At 42.7% G+C, this 14034-nt stretch overlaps 1 protein-coding gene across 4 annotated transcripts in view; it reads right to left on the bottom strand.

The window, feature by feature from the left end:
• Positions 1–14034, bottom strand: part of slc12a5a (solute carrier family 12 member 5a) — a 134958-nt gene that overhangs the window by 82664 nt on the left and 38260 nt on the right. The window contains exon 1 of one of the 4 annotated variants that reach the window (XM_058054701.1): positions 5736–6120. The exons of the other annotated variants lie outside the window; for them this stretch is intronic. Within the exon in view, the coding sequence (XP_057910684.1) occupies positions 5736–5790 (55 nt within the window). The 5' untranslated portion in view covers positions 5791–6120. Of the gene's footprint in view, positions 1–5735; positions 6121–14034 lie in introns of those variants that run through there. 4 annotated transcript variants of the gene reach the window in all.

The raw sequence follows: 14034 nt of genomic DNA, 5'->3' as shown, positions 1-14034 counted from the left end.
ATTACATTTGCAGGAAATTCAGTATTATGTTTGCAGTAGGGAGATTTTATTACGTTTGTGGGAAATTTATTGCATTTGCGGGATTATTACATTCAAGCTGCAGATTTGTATTACGTTTGTGGGCAGTTATTACGTTTGCGGGTGTAACAAGGCTTTTGGTGAAATCTAAACTGGTACATAGCAGAATATAAAATCATGCACTCTATACTGAGTTGGGTCCCATACCAATGTGATATGCAGGATGTATGTATGTGTATGTACAGTACGTGTTTTAATATTGTGTTTTCATTAAATCATCAGTGAGCCCGGCTCCTTGTGCACTGATTATGCTTTCCTACTTTTTTTTAATTGGCGAACCCGTAACCATCCATTATATCTGGTCATTCACCACTGACATTACCCACACTCTTAATTAGAGAGAAATTCTACTAATCTAGCCCAACATTGCATGAGCCATATTTTATTAATACTTACCTTTAATAAAATCAATTATGGCACACATAATTACGACCTTTTTTTTGGACTGTGGTGCCATTAGTGCAACGCTGGTCGGTGCAGATGATAAAATACAGCCCTGACTCACTCGTTGGTGTGTAAACAGAGTAAAAAGGAAAAATGAGGCTGAAGAATAAGGGGATAAAAAAATGCCACTCCGTATGTGTGTACTGCAGTTCAAAGTACACATTTAACTTGGTTGACCTGGCAATTGAGTATTGAACTGAACCTATAGTGTCCTATATTGCTGGCCCATGTCAAACTACTCGTGTGTAGATAATACACTTACTGAATAAGCTTTTATTGTGGTGTTATATCTTTCTAAGTAACAAGTACCCCGTAGGCTCATTGTTTCTCTTAGTTGCAGTGCATTTCTTGCTCTCTCGCTGCATCTATTCACAGCAGTCGCAAGGCGGGTATAGCTGGAGAAAATAATGACGCCAAGCATGCACAACAAGTACCTCCAGAAGAACAAGGGTGAGGGTGGAGAGGGGCAGGCTCCGGGGAGCATTTTGCAGTATTATGCAGTCAGCTATGACTAAAACATGATTACAACTCTATTCATGGTTATGATAGGAGTGCAGGCGGCGGGGAGAGGGGGCACATGTGTATGTATGGCTATAGCATACAAGATTATATGGAAATAATGCTCAATTTTGGATTGACACTTTCAGAGAAGACATCATGCTTACATGGTATTAGCTGTGAAAAAATGAGAAACAGCACCCAGTACAAGGCACAAGCTGCAATTACAATAATACATGTGTTAAGTGCCATATAATAGTATTTTTCAAGTATTATTTTAAATAGCTCTCAGAGGTTCTGATTTGAAGTACGACCAAAATAAAGCCCTTTTGTGCATATGTAGCTTAAATGCTAATTAGCTGGGTTTGTCCACACCTGTCTCCAACAGAGTGCGTAACCAAGAACCACTACTGTCTTTATAAATCCATCTTCTATGCCGCTTATCCTAACAAAGGTCGTGGCTATGCTGGAGCCTATCCCAGCTGTCTTTCGGCAAGTGGTGTGGTACACACTGGTCTAGTCGCCAGCCAATCACAGGGCACATATAGACAAACAACCATTCACACTCACATTCATACCTATGGACAATTCGGAGTTGCCAATTAACCTAGTGCTAACCAGTATAGTATGTATATGTTGTATAGTTGTATAGTATAGTTGTCATGTCTTTTGAATGCATGAAAATTTTGGAATGTAGGAGGAAACAGAGAAAACCCACGCACGGGGAGAACATGAAAACGCCACAGAGAGATGTCCAAGCAGAGAATCTAACCCAGGTCTTCCCGATGTCCTGACTGTGTGGCCTACATGCTAACCACTTTTTAAATGGACACTGTAATTGTCACACTTGCCTCACGGTCCACTACATAACCAGTGGATGGACTTTTGTCGGACTCTGTGTGACTGTGAGTGGATGCTCCATTTTGCTTCCGTTTGACGTCATAACAGAGAGACGTGGTTGCTCTGGTGTGCATGCGATAATTACACTAATTTTTTAAACTTAATTAATGAAATAAATTACCGACCATCGTTAACGCGTTATTGACAGCCCTATTAAAAACCCAATACTGGTTTCTACTATAGTGATCATTAGGCTAAGTATCTTCCATCCACATGCATCAACATCATTCAACCACAGCTCATCTGTAAAAAAGCAATAAGATTTGAACTGTCAGCCTCCAGCGAACACAATCATGTATGTGTCAGCTGACCTGCTGCGCTAAAGACTTTGCCCAAGGTGTAGGGGAAACATGCAAGTCCTATTCCCACAGAGAGACGCACTGTAACAAATATAACAAAGTGACCCAAGAAGATGACGAATAAACCTTCAGTATGAAGACCATTTAGATTACCATTGCAATGCAAACATGTAATTAGAACCTACACACACTAGTGGAATAAAAGAAGCCTGCACAGATAATTAACAACATGGTGGGAGAGCAACGTGACCACTTGTGAGTCATATTTGGCTGTGTTGCAACGAAGTGTATCTCTCAGCTGCCTTATGACCCAGTTTTGAATTTCATGTTCAGGAGGTGCTTAGTGCAACAAAATGAATAAATAGTAATAAAAAAATGGCACACACATATATCCACCCTCCGCCCTCCTTCCCCCTGGCTGTTACTCCGGCATGTAATGAACGTCATTAATAAGCACCACGGACAGAGGCAGTGAGCAGCACTGCATGTTGGTTAAAGTGGATGAGATTCAGCACCATGGACAGAGGCAGCGAGCAGTACTGCATGTTCATGCGAGTGGGAAGATTCAGTACCATGGATAGCAACTACATTTAAAGCCGCATATGACCCAATTTGCGACAAGTACGACATTACCAAGGACTACACATGATTTTTATTTACCACAGGTACCCCCAACATTAAACACATAGGTGTACACAGGTGGTTGCTTGGTTGCTTGGGATGCTTTCAATGACAAGGTTAGCAAAGGAAACTTGGAATCATGCAGTTATCATATATAGGGCTTGATAAGAAAAATTACGAATTTACTGGGAACCTGCGCAAAAGTCTACAAACTCTATCAAATGATGATGCCCATCAGTGCATGTGATGTGCAGCATACAGGGGGTGTGGCCTCTGTAGTCTAGCTAAAAGGTCAACTGTCTTTCATTATAATTCATTCATTCATTTATTTTCTACCGCTTTTCCTCATGAGGGTCGCAGGGGGTGCTGCCTATCCCAGCTGTCTTCGGGCGAGAGGCGGGGTACACCCTGGACTGGTCGCTAGCCAATCACAGGGCACATATAGACAAACAACCATTCACACTCACATTCATACCTATGGACAATTTGGAGTCGCCAATTAACCTAGCATGTTTCAAACCCATGCATGCACGGGTAGAACATGCAAACTCCACACAGAGATGGCAGAGGGTGGAATTGAACCGTGGTCTCCTAGCTGTGAGGTCTGTGCACTAACCACTCGCCGCCGTGCAACCCGCATTATATTTCACTTGAACCAAATTACCAAGTTATCTGTTATAGACTATTTTATACAATTTTACACCTAGGTGGATGGGCAAGGAGGACTTTGAATAATAATGCAAGACCTGCCAACATGTCTGAATTAGTTGTACTCAGCATGCAATTTGACTCTTGAATATGCTTGGATGCTTCACTGCCGTCTGTTTTGCTGCATTGTGCTGTTTTCAGTCTCGAGTTCAGTCTGTAAAGTACCGATGATAAATAGGTACCAGTTTCTCAATCGTATTTCAAATTGGGAGGGGGGGATGGAAAAATATTTCTGTCCCCCCGTGGGGGCATGACAGAAAATAACTGGTGTAAGTTAACTAAACCACTGGACAAAATAATGTGAAAATTTGTCCAAACATATACCCCTGATATGTTGTCTATGGTATTATGTTTCTGACCAATACACTACACAGTTGTGCTGTTATTCAACAGCAAAGGTAATGGATCCCCACCAAATTTGGATCTGGGTTCAATATTTCAGCAAGACTGGTTGAAAAACATGGCCACCATTTTGTAGGGGCATAGCTGAGACTTAGCGTCTAATTGTCCAAAGTCATTGACCATTTGTTTTATGAAAATTCGGATGTATTTTTGTTAGCATCTTCTGATGCATGGCAGACATTTAGGTGTCTATAGGCATGCCTGAAGATATACTGTACTTTATAGGAGATTATGCAGATTATTTTCAGGTTTACAATAAGCTTCATGTGAATGTTGGGTTCTGGTGTTTGTGTGCAATGTCAGTGACTATGCAGCTGTAAAGTAATTTAATGAAGATGAAGCCTGACCATGCGTGTGATGAATTTAAAACAACAACATGTCCTCTGGGATAAATTATTCCTTATTAGACATACACAATTGTAGTTGGCAGGTTAAAGCATTGCGCGTATTACCTGCTGATGCCATACTAGCTTAGTGGCGCTGTAATACAAATGAAAATCACGTATGTGTATGTGCGTGTGTGTGTGAGAGTCAGCAAATGAGCAGAGGATGCTAAAACATCCAGATTGGAAGAAGACACAGAGAGAGGGTGTGGGTGGGGTATAGAGAGGTACTCTCCGCATAGGTTATGTACCTTGTAACAGATAAAGAGGCATCCTATCTAATAAAAACGTCCAGCCCTTTAAAGAGGCGCACACACCTACAGCATTACTGCTCATCATTCCGAGCTTTGCGCAAAGATGACACATGGATGCGCCGACACAGCAAAGCTCAAGTAATTGCTTCTGCATGTCCGATTTTTTTTTTTTTTACACTCGTCGACCTGCTGCTCATGCATGCATTTTATCATACTATCCATCCAATAGAAACAAGCCATTGGTGCCACTGTAACCTACGCACCACCCCTACCCCCCCTCCAAAAAAATGAAAAAAAAGATGCCCGCATTAAGTTAAATATTCATGCTCCCAAGCTGCTCTATTTTTATCATTAAGCCCTCACAGGTAGAAGAGACGGCACGGTGGCTGCTCTCTCATCCACAAACCTGTCTCCCCGCTGGATCCCTGGGAGCTTGCGACGGGCCACGGGAGGGGGCCACAAAGTGTGTGTGTGTGTGTGATGAAGATTTGCTGCAGCAGCCATGTAAATGAAAAAGCTCTCCATCCATTACATGAAGAAGGGCGTGAGGAGGAGGATGAAGGTGCCGAGTATGTGTGTGTGTGTGTGTGTGTGAGAACACCACAGGTTGCACAGCCTGCAGCGGGGGGAGAGATGGATGGAGGGGTTGATTTTGACAGCTGGGGGCAAGGGGATTAGTGGATACGGTGGGCTTGCGATGGAGTGTGTGTGTATGTGTGTGTTTGTGCCGCCTGCCCACATCGCGCCATATGTTGTGGGACTATTTACACCGCCACCAAGTACCACAAAACCTTTGGATGGCTGCACCGGAAAATGATTTGCACACGTGGATTATTGCAAGTGAGTGTGCGTGTATTCATGCACGTGTACACATTGCAATGCCCTTACACGCACCGTGCATGCATGGTATGGAGCGAGCACATTACTATTCCTGTCACAGCATCCTTGCAGTAAGAGCAGCAGAGGAGGAAGCGAGCAGTACGGCGCAACAAAACACACACACACACACACGTTTCATGACATGTTGTGCATAACATGGACCTAAACTTGTCATGTCATGTACTAATCTCCCTTGAATGGACAGATGTAGAGTGTGTGTGTGTGTGTGTGTGTGTGTGAGAGACAGCATGACATATCCCATCACTCACCCTGGTTCTGCGCTCCCCCGTCCCCCTCCTCTGTGTCAGTCAGGTTGTTAAGCATCCCGACTCTACGGTGCTGCGTCTTTTTCTTCTACCTCTTCTTCTTCTTCTTTTGCCGCTGTGGCAGAGCCTTGTCGGTGATGGAGGCCGTGGGCAGCTCTCCCCGCGCTCCACACACCACGAAATGGCAGGGAAGCGGCGTGGAAATGTGCCAAGCCGATTCCTCTGCTCTCCTCTTCGCTCGTCGCTGGCCCGAAGGATGCACGAAGAGAGGCAGCCGAAAGGGAGAGGAGGTTTTTTTTTTTTCCTCCCGCTCTTTCTCTCTCTCTCTCTCTCTTGTTAGGTCCTCCTCTTGACGTCTCTTCTCTGGCTGGCTTGTAAGCGTGACTCTCTCACTCTCTCCTCTGTTGCACTCGCTCACTCCTCTCTTCTCACTATTTCTCTCTCTCCAACAGGGACGAAAAGGAGGAGGAGGAGGGGATCTGCAGGAGTTTGGCTAACAGATGATGGAACGCCTAAAAGCTGCACTGTAACTCCTTGCCGCCTCAACTGACAAGGAAAAGAACAGTACGATCCCGACAGTCCTCTGTGTAGACCTTAGAAAACAAATCAAACTCGCGAGCAGGCTACTTGTTGCTAGGCAGAGGTCATATGGGGTGCAATCATAACTGTCCCATAGGGTGTCCTCACACACTTAATTGTACCGTGCTTGGTTCCTTCAAGTTCAGCACGCTACACCTCTGGCAGGGTTGAATGGGGTGCGCCGTGGCACGACACATTTGCACCATAGCTGTCATAGAATGACCCTTATGTGATCGTTCCTCCAGTCAAAACCCACGACCCATTCACTCATGGGGGAAACACTGTGGGCAAATGGTCTAAAAACCAGCTTATGTTATGAATAATTTCATTAAACAAAATGTAACAAAACTTGTTTTGAAAGCTAACACTTAGCTGTTATAACGGTACACTCATCATGAATAAGTGGACGTTTAATGTCACATGCAAATTATGGTAATGCTAATGGTTTTATTTCATTTGAACATGCATCAGATTACAATTGAATGCATCACATAATCAGTTCACAGTTCCACATGTCCAAAAGGAGTAGGAAGAAGCAAAGCTTATTAAATCCTACCCCTCCATCTGGTACTTTTACAATCAGTAACTGTTACATTTGTTCACTTCCTGCTTTCCTAATATAGTTTAAGGTGATATGACCATCCAATGACATAATGTGTACCATAGTAAGTGTCAATATAGTGATATGTATAGCACATCATGACTGGTTCAAGACTCTTCATCCTTGTATTTAGCAAACATCAACTGCTTGTATTGTTTCTTGAATTGGCTCATCGTTGTGCATTGTTTGAGTTCCTTACTCAATCCATTCCATAGTTTGATTCCACATACTGAAATGCTATGGCTTTTTAACATAGTCCTAGCATATAAGTGTTTCAAATTTAGTTCTTCCCTGAGATCATATTTCTCCATCCAATAAGTATTGGATGATATTTTTAGGTAATTGGTTATTTTTAGCCTTATGCATTATTTTAGCTGTTTGAAGATGAACTATATCAGCAAGTTTAAGTATTTGTGATTTTAGAAATAAGGAGTTAGTATGTTCTCTGTAGGCGGCATTATGAATTATCCTTACTGACCTTTTTTGCAGTACATTTAGCGAGTGAAGATTGCTTTTATAGTTATTACCCCATATTTCCACACAATAAGTAAGATATGGTAGAACCAGAGAGCAATAAAGAGAGCAATAAACAAATTTTGCTTTGTTCAATATTGAAATATTAGATATAGAATATTATAATAATTAGAAGGACAAACAAGCATTTAAAAAAACAGATTAAGATGATTTGCATGCTGGGATGATAAACATTGGGTGCAGGATACAAGAGGTGACGTGATGCAGTGTGGCAGTACACTTTTTGATCACACTCTCCTCTGTTTCCACTGAGAGGACCTGCATCATCTCAAGCTTCAATCATAAGACCTTGTTTTGATCCATAAAGCTTAAATTTCTATGCAAAATAAAGCCTAGATATGAATGTTATGTGAGTATAAGCAATTAACTTCATCATTTCTCTTTAGACAAGATTGTGATGAAAAGACTCAACTGCACGTGTAACTTCACTGGATGCATTCATTACAAGTGTTTGGGCTAAAAATGGTTTTTAGTTACATGCACAAAAGAGGCAACACCTTGACGCTTGGCAACACGTTCCTTCATTGAGCTCTACTCCCTCATCCTCCATCTCTCCTTTTCTCTCTCTCGCCTGATTAGTAGTCACGCCACGGTCGATTGTCTGTTTGCACAAAACCGCACGCACAAAGCCGACTCCAACGCTCCCCCATTACATATTACTTGCTGAAATATGCCACAGAGGTACAGTTGTGACCTCATCTTAAAGATCCCATATGCATATAGTAGAGTCTGAGAATCAATTAGCTCAACAAAACAGCAAGCATTTCACTTTAGTGAGATACTGTAGGTAGTACAAATGTTGGGATTTGGTTCACTCAAATGACAACCAAGTTGAATTTTAGCTATTTTAGCTAAGTCTATCACCCGCCTGGTGAGTGCAAAAGACACTGAAACAAGGAGGTTGTTCCAAGTAGCAACAAGGGGACGTTTGCCAATGACAGCGATGCTGGACAAACAACTTGTGGATCAGACGGCTCAGCTACGTTTGCTGCACCCAATCTTGGCTCTCCAAAGACGGGGAAACAATTACAGTAAAGCAGGTGACAAGCAGAATATTTTCACGGGTCATTTTATAAATAAGGGCTGCATGTTGCTGAGTGGTTAGCGCGCAAGCCACACAGCTAGAACACCTGAGTTCGATTCCATTCTCAGGCATCTCTGTGTGGAGTTTGCATGTTCTCCCCGTGCATGCGTGGGTTTTCTCCGGGTACTCCGGTTTCCTCCCACATTCCAAAAACATGCTAGGTAAATTGGCGACTCCAAATTGTCCATAGGTATGAATGTGAGTGTGAATGGTTGTTTGTCTATATGTGCCCTGTGATTGGCTGGCGACTAGTCCAAACTCAAACATCGTTTTGGGTATGCTTGATGTCAGTGTTTCCAGGAGGCTAATAGCAATATTGCTCCAGTCAGTGATGATGGCTTCACGGAAGGCATCCGCATGGCCTGTCACGATAATGAATTGTCAACATTATTGTGAGACCGTTTTTTAATTAAGGTAATTATAATATATAGCATAATAATGTGAGTCACCGTATCAAAAGCAACTTTCATTTCTCAAGAGTATTTAACACCATAATTGGAATGTCGAGGTTCAAGGTTCTATTTTATTTAATCGAAGACTAAACTCTGTTCCACTTTTCCACTTTTCAATGTCCCATGTTTGTTACATGTGCAAATTCCAAACGGGCATATTTGTAGCATTAAAGGAGACAAGGCTTTTGAAGATGATTTTTCTCTTTAAAAAACGTCTCACGCAGAAGCCAACTTCCAGTTATTGGATTGCACTTGGCAACAGTAGCAACCTTCATTTGGGCCTGAAGATCGGCCTGTGTTTTGACGGACAGCCAATCAGATCCTCCGATTTTTTTTATTTTTATCATTAACTATTTTCTTCCATAACCCTTATGACGTCTTTGAAGAAGTTTCAAATGGGTTTCTTACTGCGTCCAACGATAACGAGAAGAAAGCGATAACTAAGAGGTGTTATTGACAAATAAAGAGTTGTTTGTACGTACGTCATTCATGTTTTTGGTGCATGTCAATCTGTAGCTTTGTCTTCATGTCACATCCACTTGGCTAAATTTACACTTTCAAGACTTCGACTGCTTTTCAAATGTCCTGAACTTTGAGGCAAGCTCTGGCCCACAGCAGGAGGGGGGGGGGGGGGGGGGGGGGGGGGGTGGGCATATTTGTGCACCGTCGTCGCATAGACCCCAGCTTGAGGTCATATTGACCCGTTCTGCCAAGCACTGAAGCAAAAGGAAAGTCAAAACACTCCATATTTCGTCACTAAAATTTCTGTTGTGCTTCCTAGCGGGGCTTCCTGGTCTACTGTGACCTTCCTCTTCAAAAAGGAAAGAGGAAGGTGACCAAATAAAAGAGAAAGAAAGAGAGTGAGTGAGCCGGAGTGAGAGAGGAGCCCCCACAGGAAGAGAGAAGGAGGCTCATGCGTGAGTTCTCGGATCAACTTAGTCATGCATTGACTAGATTTTAGCGTGCTGAGCTGGCTTGCATTGGAGATGAGGCACAACTTCACTGAACTGCTGACAAAACACTCAAATGTGCAATAAAAGGTGCTGCAGCCTCAAATTATGATCAGCAACCAGGCTCATCCGCATTAGTAGACGATGACGTCTACATTATATGTCATTTATTTGATGCAAATTGCTTTTCGGTGTATATACTGTTTAATATATTCGGTTTTGGCAGCATGGCGGACGAGTGGTTAGCGTGCAGACCTCACAGCTAGGAGACCAGGGTTCAATTCCACCCTCGGCCATCTCTGTGTGGAGTTTGCATGTTCTCCCCGTGCATGTGTGGGTTTTCTCCGGGTACTCCGGTTTCCTCCCACATTCCAAAAACATGCTAGGTTAATTGGCGACTCCAAATTGTCCATAGGTATGAATGTGAGTGTGAATGGTTGTTTGTGTATATGTGCCCTGTGATTGGCTGGCGACTAGTCCAAACTCAAACATCATTTTGGGTATGCTTGATGTCAGTGTTTCCAGGAGGCTATTAGCAACATTGTCTTTGTGTGACTACTGAGAAGCTGTAATATTTATTTATCTGTACAAACCACTGTATGAGCTGCGGGCACCGGCTTTGTTCAAGCATTACTACAGTTGAACAATTTACATAAACAAAAAAAACTGACCCCTAAAATAGATATAAAATGTTCAAAAAAGGGCTGTACAGTGATCGAGTGGTTAGCGTTCAGGTCACACAGCTAGAAGACCAGAGTTGGATTCCACTCTCTGGCATCTCTTTGTGGAGTTTGCATGTTCTCCCCGTGCATGCGTGGGTTTTCTCCGGGTACTCCGGTTTCCTCCCACATTCCAAAAACATGCTAGGTTAATTGGCGACTCCAAATTGTCCATAGGTATGAATGTGAGTGTGAATGGTTGTTTGTCTATATGAACCCTGTGATTGGCTGGCCAGCTCCAGCACCCCCCGTGACCTCCGTGAGGAAAATGCGGTAGAAAATGAATATTCGGTTTTACTTTGTATTTCAAGCAGAAATAAATCATTTTTATGACACCAATACTATTGGACATAAACTTGGGTATACAGTCGTCCCTCAGTTATCATAGTTAATTGGTTAAAAACCCGACCGTGGTACAGTAAATTAATTTCTGGAAAGTATGACTGACAATATGTTTGACTGAGTCATTTCTGGGAATATAAACATGGATGACAAAACTGGAGTCATAGCTGGGGATTTGGTTGGAGTTGTGGATGTCGGTTTGGGACATGCCTGGAACTAAGGATGGGGTTTTAAACAGACAACATACCCATTATAAGCTATTATAGGTCCAGGTCCAAGTGACAAAACCTGGCCTCCACAAGTGTTGCACCACTATGGACCCTGGACAAAGTATTAAGGTTTGTCTGAACATGGTCCAGTTTGACAAGGTACTTAAAAAGGGGAAAAACAGGCCAGATGTAGTGGGAATCCTGTGTTACCCTGCCGGACAACAAAATACAATACAACTGCTAGTACTTTCCTTCACAATGTTTGATATAAAATGTGTTAAAATCCCCTACGGACTTCACAATGGTGATCAAATTCAACCTATTTCTGGGGCAACCACTATAAAGAAGTCCAGTTTCAAGGAGACAAAAGCAGCACCTTCAGGTAGTCTCTAAAGGTACTGCCAGGTACGTGATGGTACTTCTGATAGTATTCGGGTGCAGTATTATGCCGCTTGTCCACAAACTATGTTGACGACAGCTGGAGGCTGTGTCCATCAACGCTACTCCAACTTCCTGTGCCAAATTAACAAACACTCCGCATTAATTGGCCTCATCGTATCAACCAGCTGTTGATGTGTCCTTCATTGGATAAATGCAATTATAATTTGGTCCCATGTAGTAAAACACATGTCAAACCACACAGACATTCATTGGGGAATTATGGATCATGATATTATAGGATACATAGGAATAAAGTTTGATTAAAGTTGAACTAGTGTGACAAAAAGTAGTATAGGGGTCAAGATAACGATATTTTGCGGGGTCGAGACTAAGACAGAAGTGGTGCTGAGACCAAGACTGCGATGTTGACCTATAATAAGACAACCATCATACATCATCTGACAAGGCTTCAGAACATGAGATATGTAATATTGTTGCATCTGCTGGAAATTGTGATGCCATCAAAGAGGTTTGGCATTTTGTTTTGCTGCGTTTCAGGTCCAGCCTCGGAGTGATGTTTGTCTTGTCTGACTAGCCTTGTTTAAAAAAAAAAAAAAAAGAAGAAGATGGTCCCCAAAACCACCCACAGATGAAAATTTAGATGTGAACTGTACCGTAGAATTAGTTGTTACACAGAATGCTCAGCAGCCTTTGTTATATAAGCTTAAAAGGCTGGCATTCAGCTTCTAGGCGATGCCAACAATGCTTGTTTCAATCCCTGAACCACTGCACATAAAAGGGTGAAAATTTGTCAAAACATGCACTTGTATTGGGGCTGCACAGTGGATGAGTGGTTAGCGCGCATGCCTCACAGCTACAAGACCCGAGTTCAATTCCACCCTCGGTCATCTCTGTATGGAGTTTGCATGTTCTCCCCGTGCATGCGTGCGTTTTCTCCGGGTACTCCGGAGAGTACTTCATCCTGTATTTAAACAGGTTAAACCTGTATTCTAACAGTTTTTCGATGCCCTAACTACAAATGTACAGTATTCCAGTTCATTCATTCATTTTCTACCGCTTTTCCTCACGAGGGTCGCGGGGGGTGCTGGAGCCTATCCCAGCAGTCTTCGGGCGAGAGGCGGGGTACACCCTGGACTGGTCGCCAGCCAATCACAGGGCACATATAGACAAACAGCCATTCACACTCATATTCATACCTATGGACAATTTGGAGTCGCTAATTAACCTAGCATGTTTTTGGAATGTGGGAGGAAACCGGAGTACCCGGAGAAAACCCACGCATGCACGGGGAGAACATGCAAACTCCACACAGAGATGGCCGAGGGTGGAATTGAACCCTGGTCTCCTAGCTGTGAGGTCTGTGCGCTAACCACTCGACCGCCGTGCCGCCCTAGTATTCCAGTTATAAAAAATGAAATCATACATCACAGAAATACACTTGGGTTCTGCAGCAGGACTATGATCCAAAAAACATCCACCTCTGAATGGTGGAAGAAAAAGAAAGTGATGACTTCGGAGTGGCTTAGTCATAGTCCTGATCTGAATCCTTTTCAAATATAGCATGTAGCATGAGTTTAAAAAGGTGGTTCATGCTGGAAAACCCTCCAACTTGGCTGAATTGCAACAATTCTGTAAAGTAGGACAAAAAATTCCTCCACAGCACTGTAAGATTGAGAGTGGCCTAACCGGTTCATAGGTTTAGGGGGCATTCACTTTCTCACACAGGACTATGTAGATTTGGATTTTTTTCTCTCTTAATAATAAAATGTTTCATTTAAAAAGTGCATTTTGTGTTCAGTTGTTCCTACAGATATATTCTTTATGCTGCAGCAATGACCGATATTCAAAACATGCTGCAAATATGTCCGTGTTGTGAAAAACTACCAATCTGTGAGGATGTAATCACCATTCATGTGTAATTTCATCATGGTCGAGGTATTGCAGTGTACAGGTCAGGAAACTGGCATCGAACTACATTAAAAAGGTGAACCTGACAGAAGTATTGAGCTGTGGCAGCAGGCGGTCCACACTGAGATGTTAGATGAAGATGTAGCGTGAGGAAAAACAGTAGCAGATATATCTTGTTCAAGAGAGAAATAAAAAAAAACAACCAATAGCGAGTATGATGCACTCAGAGGGGAGCGAGTACAGAAGGTGTGTGTATGAGGATGAGGATATCGATACAGCCCCTCTGCATCACTGCATTCATTCTTTTTTTTTTATTAATTCCATTTAAAGTGCCAAGCAGGACAGAGAGAGGGAGGGAGGATGTGACCCACTTTTATCTCTTCCAAAGAAAAACGATTGCAGGAGAGAAAAAAAATGGATCGACCCGAATGAGAAGCAATAATAATGAGCTGCTGTACACTGTCGCAAGAAGAACCCCTCCAAGGGTGGTGGATACGTGATGGTGTTTTGGAGAATATCACC

The sequence above is a fragment of the Doryrhamphus excisus genome, chromosome 18 (genome assembly GCF_030265055.1).
Source record: "Doryrhamphus excisus isolate RoL2022-K1 chromosome 18, RoL_Dexc_1.0, whole genome shotgun sequence".
In the NCBI taxonomy this organism is placed as follows: domain Eukaryota; kingdom Metazoa; phylum Chordata; class Actinopteri; order Syngnathiformes; family Syngnathidae; genus Doryrhamphus; species Doryrhamphus excisus.
This window is presented reverse-complemented; position numbering and strand designations above follow the sequence as displayed.